Source organism: Pseudopipra pipra, chromosome 17, assembly GCF_036250125.1.
Source record: "Pseudopipra pipra isolate bDixPip1 chromosome 17, bDixPip1.hap1, whole genome shotgun sequence".
NCBI lineage: Eukaryota > Metazoa > Chordata > Aves > Passeriformes > Pipridae > Pseudopipra > Pseudopipra pipra.
In genome coordinates this window covers 12,202,894-12,219,543 of record NC_087565.1, presented here as the reverse complement: position 1 = coordinate 12,219,543, position 16,650 = coordinate 12,202,894, and the positions used below count along the sequence as shown (strand labels likewise).

General features: G+C 45.3%; 1 protein-coding gene across 8 annotated transcripts in view; it reads left to right on the top strand.

Moving 5' to 3' along the window:
• The first annotated feature begins 2,525 nt into the window (after window positions 1–2,525).
• The window catches only part of PTPRT (protein tyrosine phosphatase receptor type T), a 467,492-nt gene continuing 453,367 nt past the window's right edge, over window positions 2,526–16,650 (top strand). For 3 of the 8 annotated variants that reach the window (XM_064674278.1, XM_064674284.1, XM_064674277.1), the window contains exon 1: window positions 2,526–3,093. In XM_064674278.1, coding sequence (XP_064530348.1) covers window positions 3,021–3,093 — 73 coding nt within the window. In that variant the 5' untranslated portion in view covers window positions 2,526–3,020. The remainder of the gene's footprint in view (window positions 3,094–16,650) is intronic. The other 5 variants (XM_064674280.1, XM_064674279.1, XM_064674282.1 and 2 more) reach the window with 3 other exon arrangements.

Genomic DNA, 16,650 nt, shown 5'->3' with positions numbered 1-16,650 from the left:
CTGATCTTATTTGTTTCATATATGAAATTACTTGTGTGTTACAGAGGCTTAATTTTGTTTGATTGTTGTTTGTTTTTTTAATTAAAGGGTTGGATCTGCCTAACTGACTATTTTGCATTTGAATATCCATGTTGTGTATTAAACTATTTTTTGTTTAGCTCTACAACCTTATTTTTTCCTGTTTTCTTCTACCAAAGGCCTTGTATGCTGTGAGGAGATCAGTGGCTCCAGGGTTGATACTGTTTGTTGTTCAGCAGTTAAATTACCATCAGCTTTGCATCATCAACTGAAATAATTTCAGACTTTGGGATTTTGGATTTATCCTGTCCTTCCTGCAGTCATCCTGAATCTTACTGTGTTCTTGATTTTCCTTTTTCACAAATCTTTGAGTTTGGACAGTCCTTTATAAGGTTTTAGCCTGATTTGAGTTCAGTTTGACTTTGCCCTATTTGATGTCTAAGACATAGTTGTCTCACGTCAGTCCTTTTCTCAGATTCTTGTAGATTATTTATTTCTAATCTTTCTGCTTGATCCAGCCAAGGAGAAGGATTTTTCCTCCCACTGTTTTTCACCTTGCTTATTATGCAATTTTCTCCTTGGGTTGACACTTCTCATTGGAAGAAGTATTAAACTTCTCTGCTTTCTACTACCTGAGCTCCTTGGACCCAATAAATCACATAGTTTATGAAACTTCTGTCATCTTGAACATGAATTCCACACTTGCTGTTGTTTCTTCCCTTTTACTTAGTTTATATGGAAACAACTGGTGATCTCTTGATTTACAGTTGGTTTTGTACAGCTTGTTCTTTGCTATTGTTCTACTCACTTCCTGCCAGCACCATCTCTGTGTTTCAAGATGTCCTGTTTTTATTGTCCAAGCAATTTGCACTGATACCAGAATTATTCCTGCAGTTTCTGACTGTGCCTACTGTGCTGGCTGGACCCTTTCTGCTGCCTGGCAGACTGACTGAGATTTTCTCCTTGTTCTGTTCTCTGCTTTCCCTTTATCTCCAGTTGTACTTGTTTGTGATTATCCTCCTGCTCAAAGAAAGATAGAGGCATGGCTTAATTTCTGAAGTGATGCTGGCCCCTGAAGAAAGGACCACAATTCATTGGTTGGAGGGTTTTTTAGCACCTGGGGGGGATTTGGTTTTGAATGAGATTTGGTTGCCCAGAGAAGCTGTTGCTGCCCCATTCCTGGAAGTGTCCAAGGCCAGGTTGGATGGGGCTTGGAGCAACCTGGGGCAGTGGAAGGTGTCCCTGGTGAGCTGGATGATCTGAAAGGTCCCTTCCTACTCAAACTATTCTGTGATGAAACACGTGGAGCTCTCAAACTCATCCCTGGGTATGGATCTTGAATACTGCTGAGGGGGGAGTATTGGCTGCAAATTGAGATTGTCTCCATTGAAAAGCAGGGTAGTGCTCTCACTTGACCAGACAAGGGTTGTAATGTGAAATTCTTTAGTAATGACTTCAGACTCGGAGTCATTTAGGTAGGAATGTAGCTTTCAAGATCATTGTGTCTTGTGCCAGCACTGCTAAACCCAACACTGAGCCATGTCCCCAGCTGCTGCATCCCCACGCCTTCTAAATCCCACCCAGGCAGCCTATTCCAGGGCTCGACAACCAGGCTGGGTCCTGAGGGCGCCCAGGACCCTAAGCCACTTCCATACTTCGGGAATTCTCAGTCTCCGGAGCACTTTAAGTGTTTAGCACGAAACGCAAAACGGGTCGTTTTAAACACAAACGGTGCGTTCGTGGCCCAAACCTTTCCCGGAGCAGCACAAAAGCGCGGCCGGGACCGACGGGGGTGCCCTGTACGGACCGATGGGTGCCGGTACGGACCGATGAGGTGCCGGCCGGGCCCGGGACCGACGGGGGTGCCCTGTACGGACCGATGGGTGCCGGTACAGACCGATGAGGTGCCGGCCGGGCCCCCCGCCCCTCCCGGAGCCGCTGCCGGTCCAACACCGACCCCTGCGGGCCGGAGCCGGGATCGGCCGGGGCGGGGAGGGGGGAGCGCGGATCGATCCCACCGGGAGCAGCGCTGGATTCGGTGAGGAAACTGCGTTCCGTGGCACCTAAAGCGCTGGGAGTACCGGCGTGCCCGGCCCCGCCGGGATCGCCGCTGGAATTGCGTGACTGCCCAAAGCCATCCCCGCCGCGCTGGTGGTCGCCCAAGTGCTCTGTCCCGGGGGTCGCAGCTCTCCTTTTCCTGTCCGACTTCCAGCTCAGATGGCTGATCCATACGGATCTGTTCCCTATTCAGTGCCTTTCCCCGTCATTCCCCCCCCCTTGTGAGGGTCATGCTTTTTGGGTCAGGAAGTTACCTCTGGAAAGCAGTTTTTTAGGGTAGCGCCCAGGATTGTCCCCCCGCCCGTGCCTAAGCCCGGCAGCGCCCAGTGCGCGGTGTGACTCGGTGTTTAGCACCGAACTCTCGAAAGTAAAGTGAACGATGATGGAAATGACTATTTTCGGCTGTAGGTGCCTGTGAGCTGTTCGTACCAGCCGCTCCATCAAAACCCCGCAGCGTCTCCCCCTTGGCTCCGGCAGAGGGTCGCTCCCTCCAACCCATCCCCAATCCCACCCCCAATCCCAGCCCTCCGCTTAACGCCATCCCCTGCACTGACTCTCCACCCGCGCTGGAAACAGGGCAAGGAAAACCTGCGGGCGATGCTGCGCTCCAGCCGCGCTGCCGCGACGCGTGTGCGCGCAGCGGGGCTCGAGTAAGGGCTCAAACCCCCCCCGAAGCTCTCCTCCCTCCCCCCAGCCGGGGGAGGGGACCGGGGCGGGGGTGCCCCGGCAGCGGGGCCGGCTCTGCGCGGGCGCGGCCGGCGCTGGGCTCGGGGGGCACCTCCCGCCCGCCCCCCGCCCCGCTCCGCTCCCCGCCCGCCGCCGCCACTCCGGCGGCTCCGCCGAGCAGCGCCCGCGGCTCCGGGGCCGCCGCGCTCGGCCACCAATGCGGGGCACAGCGGCGGGCAGGAGGCAGCGGCTCCGCGGCAGGTGAACTCTGGGGAAGGATGACCGGCGTGGCCGCGATCGTCTTTCTCCTGCAGCTCTTCTCGCCCAGGGCGGAGGGACAGGTCTTCCCAGGTGAGTGATGCCCGGGCTCGGCTCGGCTCGGCTCCCCCCCCGCCACCTCCACCGGGTTATCCCCCCGCTGCGGCTCCAACTCTTCGCTTCATCCCTTCCTCTCCGGCCTCGCGGGGAGCTCCCGGTGCGAGCCGGGGATGGAGGCGGCTCGGAAGGCTCTGGCCATGGAGCGAGAAGCCCTCGGTGGGAGAGAGAAGCCTCGGTGCCCGCGGGTGCCGGAGCCGCCGGGGGATGCGGGAGGCTCTGCCCTGTGCGGGGGGTCCCGGCGGGCTGAGGGCCGGGGCGGGCTCCTTCCTGCCAAAGTTGCGTGTGGCAAGAGGTGAAAGCATCGCTTTTATTCCGGGATTCACGATATTTGTTGAGGGGGGTTTTTTTTGGGCGGTAAGCAGCGTTTTACCACCAGTTGGCTCCTGCGGGATGAGCAGCGCGGAGGAGCCGATGCCTTTCCCACCCTTAGAGAAGGGGTCTGGGAAGTTCAGTGGCAGTTCTTTCTCCCCTTATATTTCACAGCTCCAGGAACTTTCTCGGGGGTTCAGCCACTCGCAGCGGCTCCTTCCCAGTTGTCACTGTTTCTGTCGCTCTGATGTTAAGGAGTACTTTGCTCCCTGGCATGTGTATAGTAATAGTAGCCGGCTATTTTCCCCCCTCCTACGAGTGCCTTTAGGCATAGTTTGAATTACTCGAGGAGGACAGGTGCTTACAGAGCTCGTTTCTTCCTCCTGTGGTATTTTCTAGGTAAACCAAAGATATACGGGTCTTGTTTTTCTCTTGGTAATACTACAGTTGTTTTCTCATTACAGTGTCTTTATGGTAAAGAAATAAACAATTATAACTTTCTTCTCTCCTGACTTCATTTTAAAATATTTTTTTTCTATCTGTATATTTAAGACAAGTAAAATTTCCCTGTGTAACTTTGCTTAGCATGGGGATAAATCTCGGTGCTTGTGACTTGGGCACGTTGGAGGTACAAAACTCAGCCGAGTTCATCTCAAATAGTGGAGGATCTGTGTTAGTTGAGAGCGAGAGCTCGAATTACTGTGTCTTGGTGCTTTGAGGCAGAACTGGCGGAGTGTCAGGGATGCCGAGGGCTGTGTGCACCTTCCACCGAGCCCCTGGACGGCTCAGAGACAAGGCTGGGTGTGAAGGGCCGGGCAGACCCTCGGTGGAGGAGATGTTGTCATCAATCCGGCTCACTTTGACACCACCGGGATCTTGTTTAGATTGCTAGGCAACTGCACAGAGTGAGATTTATTAGAGAGGCTGGGAAATCTAACCTAGTTAAATAGCTGCTGCCTTGACTAAGCAATATGTGGATGTTTTTCATCCCCCCCCCCCCCTTTTCTCTCTCTCTCTTCCAACTGTTTTTGTGTTCTCGACACTTGTCATCTCAATTGAGATTAGTTCCTGAGCTTTTGATGAATCATTTAGCCAGATGCTTGGAAAGAAGGGTGTTCTGTGAAAATAGCAAAGTTTTAAGGGGGCAGAAAACACTTTGTATTGGAGGGAGATAATGTAATATGAGCTAAACACATGCAAATTTAAGGATTAGCCAGATGTTTTCCATTATTTTTAGGAAAGCCATGAAATATTTCGTTTTAATTGTCAGTTCTGTGGAAATCGTGACTGTGGGGTTTTTTTTAATCATTAGTATCGCCTTCCTCCTTCTGTTTGAGTGCTTCTTACCGTTCAAAGTAAGAGGAGGTGATTTTAATAATAATGTTTTCTGAGCTGCTTTTAGTGCTGAAATTAAAAAAAAAAATTCTCCTCTCAAACTAAATATCTGGTGTGAAGTGTAGCAGTCTGGACTGTGTCCACAGAGCTGATATTTTTATGGTACAAAGCAGAGTTTTTCAGATGCGTTTGGTCTCTGAAATTTCAGTGAAGTTTGGAGCAGCTCCAGTTCGTGCCGTGGGTGCCTTTCCCCATCTTCCATCAGGTGGTGCTCTCTCCATAACTATTACGATGCAAATACCTCCCGTCTGATTATTTTTCAAAGCCTCTAATGCGTTTATTCAGAAGCCTTTTGTTAAACATCCCGAAAAATCACTGTGCAAGTTGTTGACTGGGCTTTATTTTTTTTTTTCCGGTTTATTTTTTTAAACGATCGCTGGGCTAAGAAGTGGGAAAGACAGAAATCAAGGCAAACGTATTCAGTTCCTACCCAATTTGCACAGCTGCTGCTGCTGCTTTGTATTATCCACAACGCAAAATTAGGAATAGTACAAGGAGACAGCAGAATGCTCGTGGCTTCTGGAATACCTCGTTTCATGTTGAGGGAGCTGGCTAACACTCCTTTATGTAATTTCTGTATTGCTCTCTATTTATAGCTCTTCTTCCCTGCACTTACTTCCAGTTCCTTGCAGCCCTTGTATTTATTTGTAACTCGGGGTATGCTTTTGAGGTTCTAAACTTCTCGTTAGCTTTAGGGTCAGCTGCTGATTTAAACCCTTTACTTTCCCGTGGGAGCGACAGAATTAAGACCAGATAATTCTAATAGTTCCCAATCCTTCCAGGATTTCAGAAATGAAGACACTTTGCTTACAGGGAAGTTTTTCCTCCTGAATCAAGCACGTGTGCAGTCTTTCTCCCGTCAGATATGTGGGGTATTCTTGCAGTTGCTGTGCACTTTGCTACTGTCTGCTCTGCGAGCATTTTTAGCACAACAGGGCGACAAAAAGAGAGATTCAAGTCATTTGCAGCTGTGAAAAAAAACATTTGGGGCAAAGCAGGACAGTGGGTTTACATTGGGGCTGTTGACCCGAACACCAGATTGTTTGACGCTTGTTTTAATTCTGATTTCAGTGTCTGCTTTAATTTTTTTTTGCCCCCCATACTTGTTGTCTCTCGGTGGCAGAGCTCCTGAACGCTGGGATGTGGAGCTGCTGTCAAAGGCTGCTACTACCCTGGAAAGTTATGGCAACTAAGAGTTCATTACAGCGGGTTCGTCCGGGGAGGACACATGATGGAAAGGGAGCAAAGAGGAAGGAAATTTGGGGGGGAAGCTTTAATTTAGTAGTAGTTCATTTACTGGGATTTTCCTGTCAGTAAATTGGCGATGAAAAACGGGTCTTTCTGAGCGAGCTGCTCTGTGTGGCAATTGTTAACAATGCAGCCATTTAACTCAATAATCACTTTTCTCTCCCTCTGGGGAGCTGTTAGCGCCACAATTCCACTTTATTTTTATCCCTCGCTGGCTCGATTTGTTTTCTAATACATAAACAATTAATACTAAGAAGGTGATGTTGTGGAACTGCCTGTTTCGACAGTGGCGACGAAAGGTCACTGTGTGTATAAAGGCGTTTGTGAATCTCTGAGGGATAATCCTTCTCTTTTACAGATGCAGAGCCCTTTTTTACCATCCACCCTCCTGGAAGTCCCTCAGCTCTGCTTTTCTTGTTTAATTGGACTTTTAAAGTCTGTTATGCTCTGTGTGCAGGCCCACGTGCTCTAGTTTTCATTAATATTATGGGGATGATTTGGGGCTCTTACTGTAGAATATTACAGTATGTTTTTTTAGAAGGCACCTTCGTTGTTACCATGGAAACCTGAATAGTGGTAAAGATGTAGGTCTGAGGCTCTGAACCTCGAAAGCCATGGACAAGGGTTGTTTCTTACAGGAACAATTACTTTTGTATATAAAATCCAGTTAAGTGGAGAGAAGAAAGGGAAATAAATTGATCTGTTCAGCATTGCACTGACAATCCTTTTGAATAACATTCAGCACAGAAGGATCAGTGTCTCTGATTCTCTCTCTGTATGTGTACAGTGGGGTTTTTTTAAGCTCCTTATTTATCATAATAGTTGTTTTATGCCACTGGTAATTTCCCTTGTAATTTTATAAGTGAGGTGAACGAATGTGTATTGGCAGGTATTGTTCTTTGCCTGAATGGGAAGAGCTGAATGTACAATGGAGAGGTGTGCAGTGGTAGCACTGGAGCTGAAATATTTTGGCAACGAGCAATTTTGAGACTGACTTTAATGTGGCCTTAATTACAAGAAAATAATAAAAATAGCAGATGTTGTCTGAAATCCACCTACTGAAATCTGATTGTAGATGTGGGTTTGTGCACGGATGTGAGCAATAATACTGTGTTTTGCCATAGCAGTCCTGCAGCCTGGCCAACATCCACACAAACTCTCATGGTGTTTGGGTGATGAGCAGCAGGATGTGTGTGTGCATTGCTATATAAAGCCCTGTGTCTTTTTAGAGAGATTCCTTAATTTTTTTATGGAGACTGCTTCAGTCTGTTTCCTCGGTGTCTTGTAATACACAAACTAAATATGTAACCAAGCCTCTAAAACATGCTTGTAGGTACATTAATAGATGAGGCTTTCCTTGCATGTGTTCTAAACAGCAGCATCCAGAGATCACCTGCTGCTCTAACAGACCCAAGTTGCAATCCAGGTTTCCCTTTGTGATGCAAGAAATCTGTGCCTGCCAGTGCCTCAGTGCCAGAGGGTCTCAATTCCACAAAGAATGGCTCATGGGTTGGTGTTTCTTGGCTCTGTGTTCATGTTCTTGATAAGAATATGGTATACTTGGCTCTTATGGTGTTCCTTGAGCATTTTCTGGAGCAGTATTACTTGGCTCATTGAAGCCAGTGTATTTGGCCTAGAGTCACTTTTTCTTGGTACTACTCACTTTTCCTAATTCTCTAATTTTTTTGTTTAGCTGATGCTCTCTGTGTCGGTGCTTGGATGTCATTTCATTTGGATGGTATCTGCTATTTTTTGAGAAATCCTTACCCACCTCTTAACCTACCACCTTCCTGGCCCTGTGTAGTCTCTTACTTTTGAATGCCACTTGCTTCCCACTGTCCTGCTCTTTCCAGGCAGGAAAAGAACACAAAGGTGGTGAGTGTTGTTGATGGCTTTGGTAAGGACTTCTTACAGCCTGGTCCTATCTTCTCCTGCACTTGTAATTACATAACAAGCAATCCCTTTTAGGGTTCGTTATTGCAGGCTCCAAAGATCATACATCTTCAGGGTAAAGGAGACAATTACTGTGTCTTAGTTGGACTATGCATCATTTAATCAGACCCTCTTGTTTTTTAATATCCAATAAATACATCCCATCTATCACTGTGGTTCAGAGGTGTCAGATACTTTCCAAACTGGATGACAGGGCACTGCACACTCCAGAAGAAAATGCTGAGAAGTCAGTTAAAGAAAACAAGGAAAAAGAAGACTAAGTGTTGTTTAATGCCACAGTTAAAGATGATGTAATTCTGGGCAGTGTATCCATGTGGTAAACAGGACAAGAAACCCCAGGAAGAAAAAACCTACTTAGTGCTTGGTCTCCTCTGGCTTTCTTGTTTTCTTTTAACTAGTGCTTGTAAATCAATTCAAGGCCAGCAGCTTGATTTTTTTTTTTTTTTTTCTTTTCTCCAGCAAGATCCCTCAGGGACTGTGGAATTGGGAATTCAGGCTCTCTTGGTGAATTCTGCTGCGGTTTGAAGCGGTGCAGCTCACGTAGTTAAAGAATGATTGAGCTGCTTATGAATTTGGGGAGGATGGGACCTGGCTCTTGTTCCTTGATATTTTTGAGTTCATCTCCCAGGAAGGCTGTGGGGTTTGACAGCTGATGATGTTGTGTGGGCACAGATGGGTGCTGCAGCCTGAGCAACCTGAGGTTCCCCAAACCTCTTTGTTCAGCCCCGCCGGCCCCTTTGTTCTGGGAGTGCTCTGCGCCCCATAGCTCGTGGTTTGCCTGCTGAAATGCCTTCAGATCTGACTTCAGAGAGGAAACAGAGTTTACCACGTTTTTTTTTTCACGTACATCCTTGTCAATCTCAGCTTCGTTCCTGCGTAGTGACTATGTGGAATCACTGGGAAGCAGCTCTTGGCTGTGAATTCAGCTGTATGTCAAGGAAAGTAGGGCTGCTCGCTCTTGTCCTCTGCAGTGCTGCAAAGAACAACAAAATCGAGAGTATTACAACTTAAGCCAGAATTGATCCATTTTTACACTGAGGATCAATCCTTCCCTCTTTGAATCTGAAAAAAAAATATCATTACCTGCATGAGTAGAAGTAGAGCTTCATGCTGTGCTGGGGATGTTATTGGAGTGTTATGCTTTTGACTTCAGTACTGCTGAATTTGTTGCTTTTACTGGAATTACCTTAATCTGCACATGTGTGGATCTTAATTCCTTTAGTACTGACTCAAAGGTCAGCCCTCAATAGTGTGGGGGGAAGGAATCCTAAATGGGCAAATACAATAACTTTGTGCAGTGGGCTTTCAGGTTTGGTGGGGTTTTTTTAATGTAAACTGTGGAGGCAGGATTGGTAATGGTGCCATGTGGGTTTATTTAAGAAGATGATGGTTTGAAGAAGTGTTGCTCTGTGGAGAGTGTGTGTGACTGTGACCACCTAGCAGAAGTAGGGCGTGAAGATGAGGCAGGGGAGGAAGGAGGGAATTAAAGCAGCCTGACTGCTGTATAGATGGGCCTGTCTTGCTTTAAAAATACTTACTGGAATTGCAGCAGCATTTGCTGGGTAAGCAGAAGAGCACGTTTGTCAGCAAGATGGGAAGCTGCTGTGCTTGATGGTTCATTTCTCCAGAATAGGGATTTGCTGTCAACGTGCACCCATTTGTGTGCAGGCAGCCCAAATCTTATTCTGCATTTCCAGGTGTGAATGCAGTGCTCTAATGGAAACAGTTGTTGCTGCAACCGTGGAGTGTAATGTATTTCTGCCACAGTCAGTTATTTCTCACGGAAATATTTCATGTTCTGATGCTTCTGCAGAGGTGTGTGTTTAAAAAAAAACCCAAACAGCGAAGCCAAGAGCCCTGTGTATGTGTAACTCCACATTTGGCTGCTTTGGGTTAATACCAGGAATTTTTACCACTTTGTTCTCTCTTTGTTCCTAAGAACAGAAAAACACTGAGGTAAAGATTAATGAGCTATTTCTTGTGTTTTCCATGCATGTCCACCTGTTTGCAAGAGGTGTATCTACCTGCATGTCTGTTCTAGCAGCTGGACCTGCTTTGTCTAGTCTTCAGCTTGGCTGAGCAGAAGTGCTTGTTACCTTCCTTCTCATCCTGGACTTGATAGGCAGTTCCCAGTTTGTAGTGGTACTAAGCCATCTCCTAATAAGCATCTTTATCAGAAAGTTCCTTTTTCCCTCTTTATTGTTTATCAGACTTAAAGAAATATACAATTTCATTGTATAATAACTTGGAAACATTTGAAGAGCCAACTGTGCTAAATGTTTCAGAGGCACAAAATTAGTCTTTTTTTTTTCTGTACCCTGAAGAATGTTCTCATCTTGCAGTTGTGCAAGAGAGAAAACAGCAGAAGAAATGGGAGCAGTGCCCCCAGAGGGTGGCAGCTGACAGGGTGCTGGTGTGTTTGGGTGGGTGTGATGACCCACCTTAAGGGGGAGGAAGCACCCAGAGAAGGAAAGGTTAATTATGGAGAAGGTGATGGCAAGGTCAGTGTGCTGAGATTGCAGCAGTAGGAAGGGACAGGTAGGAACAGAAATAGAAAAGGTAAGAGAAATCTGACAGAATAGAAACAGGGAGAAAGGAGACACGAAACAAAGCTCAGAAGTGAGCTGCTGTTGGATGCCTGCAGGCTGGGAGCATGTTTGGCACTGCCATCAGCTCCCTTTTTGTAAGCTAAATGTCCACCAGAGTTATTGTTGCTGCAGATTTTGGTCCTTAGGCCAAAAGCTGGGCTGAAGGGCCTAGTTCTTGTCCTTCCTTAATTTCTGTGATTGAGCAGCTCTTGACAAACCAAAGGGATATGAATATTTTGAATCTGCCATTCCAGGTTTGCTTAGAAAAGCATATATTTATCTATTATATTTGCCAGTTGCTAATATTTTAAGAGCCTTAAACATGCCAGAAGCAGTTCTCCCTGCTTTTTCGCCAGCTCAGCTGGTGTTTCCTAGCTCTGCTCATGTGTTCACACTACAGTTGCACACTGTTTATTTCAGTAATGAAGAAGAATGTGAAAGGAAGAGACTGATATATTTACCTTCTGAAAACCACTGCTCTCCCACTCTGTCTGTACCAGAGGAGCTCAGGAGCCAGAGCAGCTCTGTCTGGTACCTCAGTGTGTTGCTGGGCTTGGGTCTGAGCCTGTGCCAGGCAGCCCAGATGTGACTGTTTTGTGCAGCAGCCAAACCAAATTAAACATCCAGAATTCACTCAGCCCATCAGCCACCTGAAACAAGTTACTCCAGTTCTGTGCCCCTCAGTTTAGGAAGGATATTGAAGTGCTGGAACATGTCTAGAGAAGGGCAGCGAGGCTGGTGAAAAGTCTGGAGCACAAGTGCTGTGAGGGAGCTGGGAGTGTTGAGCCTGGAGAGGAGGAGGCTCGGGGGAGACCTCATCACTCTCTACAACTCCCTGACAGGAGGGGGCAGCCAGAGGGGGGTTGGTATCTTCTCCCAGGAACCAGCAGCAGGACAACCACAGCCTTGAGCTGTGCCAGGGGAGGTTTAGGTTGGACATTAGGAAAAATTTCTTTACAGAGTGCTCAGCCATTGGAATGGGCTGCCCAGAGAGGGGGTGGATTCCCCATCCCTGGAGGTGTTTAAGAACAGACTGGATGTGGCATCAGTGCCATGGGCTGGGTGACAAAGTGGTGTTGGGCCAAAGGTTGGACTGGATGATCTCAGAGGCCTTTTCCAGCCTGGCTCATTCTGTGATCTTTGCTCCTTCCCTTCGAAAACCTGGGTTTGAACTTCACTGTAGATTGAGGCAGAGAGCTTTTATTGCACTGTTGGCTCTGACTATCCAGCCCAGTAAACCTGATCAATCTGACTTTCAGGTGGGTGCCATCCAGCTCTCTGTGCCCCCGAGGTCTGGCTGCTTTTGCCAGGACTGACTCATTCCCTTTAGGGCCCGTGGCTCTCTCGGAGGTGCCCTGCAGTGCCCTGCTTGTGTCCTGCCTGGAAAGGCAGGTAAAGGGGCAGGGAGGGCTGCTCTGCTGCCAGCAATCCAGGGATTCTGAGCTACTCCTGGGTACAAACACATACATTTAGCTGTTGCCAGGGATGCCTCTGCCTGGTTTAATTGCACTCTCTGTTTAATTTTGGGATGCAGGAATTCCATTAAATCTAGGACCCAGCTGAGAAGTTTCCACAAATGATCTGAAAATTTGTAAGAAAAGAGCTGTTCTAAAACAAGCAGTTCCCTGCAGTTCTTGAGATGCAGATATTCCAGAATCAGGGAAAAGAAATCCATGTGATCTAGTGCAAAATAACACCTTTCAAAAAAACCCGTTGTGGTGTGGTTTTTAAAGGGATTTTTACTGTGCAAATGGTGGTCAAAACACTGCTTCAGCTTCCTGAATAAATTACTTCTGTTAGCGATGGGATTTCCTACACAAACAGTAAATATTTTTATGATCAAAACATGGGAGGTGGTTTATGTACTAACAGTTATCAGCACGTGGTAGGAATGATCAGAGAAGTGGAAAGCTTGGAAATAAACACACTGTCTCTGTTGGCACAGGGATAACCCTGGAGACTGCCAAGGCCAGAGCCTGCAAAAATAAGAAAGTATAATTAATTGTCCTTAAATGAACTTACCAAGCAAAAATAACCCTTTTCAAGTAAACACTCAACTTTGCATTTTTTATTTTTTTTTATTATAAAGCTCTTCTATGTGCTGAAGGTTTTAATGTTCTGTAATGTGCTTATTAATATTTCTGTGCATGTTTAGTGTAAATAAAAATTAACATAGTGTAGCTGCACTGGACATCTGTTTTACCCTGGCACTTCGTTGTTTTTTTTTTTCTAGTAATAATACAAAATTATTTCTCAAAATGGTTGGGAAGTAATAATTTAGAACATTACTTGGTGGTTTTTGAAGGTCAGTTGGCTGCTGTTTATATTATAATAAATCATTCCTGGTTTTGTTGGGTCTCCTTTAAAGAGGTTTTTCTTCCTTCCAGTGGTTCCTTGGCCTGTGTTGATGTGAAAGGCTTTCATGGCAAGAAAGCAGAGAAGTGTTGTTTCCCCAAAATCTCTGTGCTGATGAGCTGCTCTTGCCAACAAAATACTAAATAAATGTGTATTTCATTGAAAGAAATAGGAATTTTCCTTGTTTTCTCTAGTGTAATTCCCAGTGGTCACTGACTTCAGGGTGATCTGCAGCTATTTAAAACCTGAAGCAACAGCAGCATCATCAGTGCAAACACTCCAAACTTGTATTACCCTCCTTAGCAAGTGGAATTCATGTTAAAATTGCAGAAGGAAGTACAAAATGAGTGTTGGGATTATATAGTTGTATATAACAATTTATATTTATATATAACGTGTTTCCTCGTAATACAGGGGGTGGCGGGAATATCACTCATTGGATTCAGACTTCAGGTGCAATTCCCATTAAAGGTAAAGAAAAGTTAGAAGTAGTTCCTTTATAAGCTTTTCTTAGTGCTGATGAACTTTTTTTTGTTTTGTTTTTAAGAACTGAAAATTTCAAAAATACGATCAGAATTGAGAGTCTTGGGCAGAAATTGAGCCCAAATTTTGGGAAGTATTTCAATATGGATCAGAGTAAAGGTGTACAAAGTGATTTTGAGTGGATGAGAGAAATCTGGGAGTGATTAATGCTGAGATTTTTGAGAGGACTGACTGACAATTGATGGTGTATTTGCATAAAACCAAGTACACTGAGGGCAGAATGTGCCACCTGCTGTGTTTGTATCTTTAAAAAAAGTATGCCAGGGTGTTTTTTCTGTCTGGAATATTCCCCTCAACCCTGAACATCATCTTAGTTCTGAGAGTGACAAATTAACATACTGAGAATACCCACAAGTGGCAGCAGCTTCCCTTTTAAACAAAGATTTACAATATCTAAATATATTTAACTTCTGGACCTGTAACTGAGGATGGAGCTGGGAAGGGGAGAGCGCCTCAGAGGGAAAGAAGGGAGAATTATTTGATGTACACTGAAAGGAATAAAAAAAAGATTAAAACAAGAGAAGAATTATTTTTAGCATTAAGAAAATCTTAGAGTGGGTCCATGAGGCAGTGGAATTGTGTCCCAGAGGAAATGGTGGAAACTCTGTTGCCGGAGTCATTTTAATTTAGGACAAAATAATTGACTGTGTTTTGTAGAGAGGAAAAAAAATACTGTACTGGAATGGAATAATCCACTGCAAGTTTTTCTTTTGCCCGTGAGTTCCTAAGTTTCTTATAATGCTGCTGAAGAGGAAAAAGAGGAGGAGGTATAGCAATGAAAAAAAACCAGGGAAAAGGATGCTGTATTTAGCATATAATAAGTGTAAATAATAACACATACTAAAGCTTCTCCACTGTGTTTTAATTAATCTGATTATCTCTTGCATATCTGTTAAATACCAGCAGCTTTATGGTGAAGGCAAGATTGCCCCTCCAAATCCTTGTTCCTCCTCCTCATCCCCAAATCTGTGTTCAGACCCGATCTAACCCGGGGGCAAATAGAGAGTGTGGTACTAAAACAAAAAAACCAAACAACTCAGTGAAAAACACCCCACACAAACAAACTGCTGCAGTCTCAGACAAAAAAAAAAACAACAACAAAAAAGAACCAAACAGAAAAGCAGCCCAAACAAAACAACAAACCCCAATTATAAGTGCAATATGCGATTTGTAAGTGCTAAAAAAGCACATAATGTACCAGTCAGGGAGAGGGGGAGTGTGAAGCGTGTGATGTCTTATTTCTGCACGAGGTTCCTGGGTGGTTGTGGGTGAGCTGTTGAAGGGCTTGGGCAGGGGAACATCAGCTGTTAACCCAGTGGGGGCTGAGCTGGGGGCTGGATATAACACCCAAAAGGGCTTTATGTGTCTCATCTGCAGCTGAAGTCGGTGCTGCTGTTTCCTAAATGTAGGATTAATGCAGATTCCCGAGGGCTCTGAAAATCCCTGAGCTTCCAGTGGGGAATGTGGTGTTGACACGGGGCTCTTCCCTTAATCTCTGAGTCCCTCAAGTGAAAGGGTTGAACACGGAGCTGTGAGGTGGGTGGTGAGGGAACATTTCTGAAGGGCCAGAAATTCTATAGCTGTGGAGAAACCTGAGAGGAAATTAATAATTCTCTCTGTGGAGCTCAGTTTGCATAGTGTGCAGTAAATAATGCATGGGGCCACGGAGCTAACAATGAGAATAAACCAAAATACCCAAGAGCTGCTCCTTCAGTCAGGCCCATCCATCTTTTGCATAAACAACAAAGGGTCCTGTGGCAGAAAAGTGTGTGATCAGGAGATTTTATTTGTTTGTTTGCTTTTTTAAACTCAAATTTGCAAGAGGATTGACACAATTTTGTGGTCAGCCTTCTATTGGTGCAATTAGAGAGCTTGATTACTTATTGATGTTAATATTACTTTTTCCTTGAACTCCTTTTGTGAGAGGGAAGCCCATCACCAGAGCTGCTCAGTAATTTAGGGGCTTCTCTTTTTGACTGCATGAATGTTCTGTGGGGGCTTTTGCTGCTGCTTTGGAGTCATGAGCTGGTCTGGGTGTAACTCTGCAATACCCTGCCTTGTCTTTTTTTTTTATACAACATCACCCCAGAATTGATAAAGTAGGGATATGAGCAGAAGTTTGGCTATTTGGGCAGAGTAAAGTACTTTTCTAGCCTAAGTCATTCCATCATTCTATGTTGTGAAAGAAGCTTGTGACAGGTCACAAAAATTTGGGAGAAGTGTGGTGGAATTAATAGATTTGCTTTTTGCTGTCAAGAATTTAGATCCCATTGACATCTAATTCATGCAGCAAGGCAAGGCTGTCACCTCTGAGGTTCTCTCCATGCCAGAAAGGTGATTTAGTTCATTTTTCAGAACTAGATGGCACTTGGAATGTTTGTTTTATGGGAACTCAGGAGGAAACCAGAGCTCTGGAAACTTAAACTGTGGTTCATTGATAAGTGTCTGTAGAGCTGGACAGACAGCTTCTCCATAAGGTGATCATGGAGGGTTGCCAGGGACTGTATTTGTGGTTTAGACTTGACTTGCAAAGAGACAGACTGTAATTACTTAGGATCTGTGGTTTTATTATTGTTTACTACCTGAGGCTTTGTGGTACACTCCTTGTTTGACTCAAAATCAGCACCTTGTATGCAATTAAGATCACCATGTGCTTTGCTCACTTGAGCTGGAACAGTAGAAAGCTGGGTGGGGAAACCAGTGCTGTTGCAATTGTATTGAATAGTTTGAATCCCATTAAAGGAAAAAAGGAGGAGAGAAAATGCTGTTATTTATCAGTCAACTTGAGGGAATTCATGTCTTCTGAAAATTAGCTTCAATCTTATTCTTTTGCTATTGTTCTCAGCTTGTATATTATTGTAGATTTAAAGAGAACAAATTATAATGAGTTTCTTTAAATTTTTTTTTCCCCTCTTTCTTTATACCCTCAGGCTTCCAACCCTTTTTCCTTACTCTGCTCTTTGCTTTTGCAAGCCACATAGTGGCCACTCATTCCTGCTGTGTCCGTGTTCCTGCAGTGCCCATCAGTGTTTGGGGATGTTCTGGGAATTTATTGTGGCAGCAGGTGTGTGTGTCTGTGCTCACAACATGTGCCCAGTAAACCTGCAGATCCATTCCTGTTCTGAGGCTGTAAAGGTGC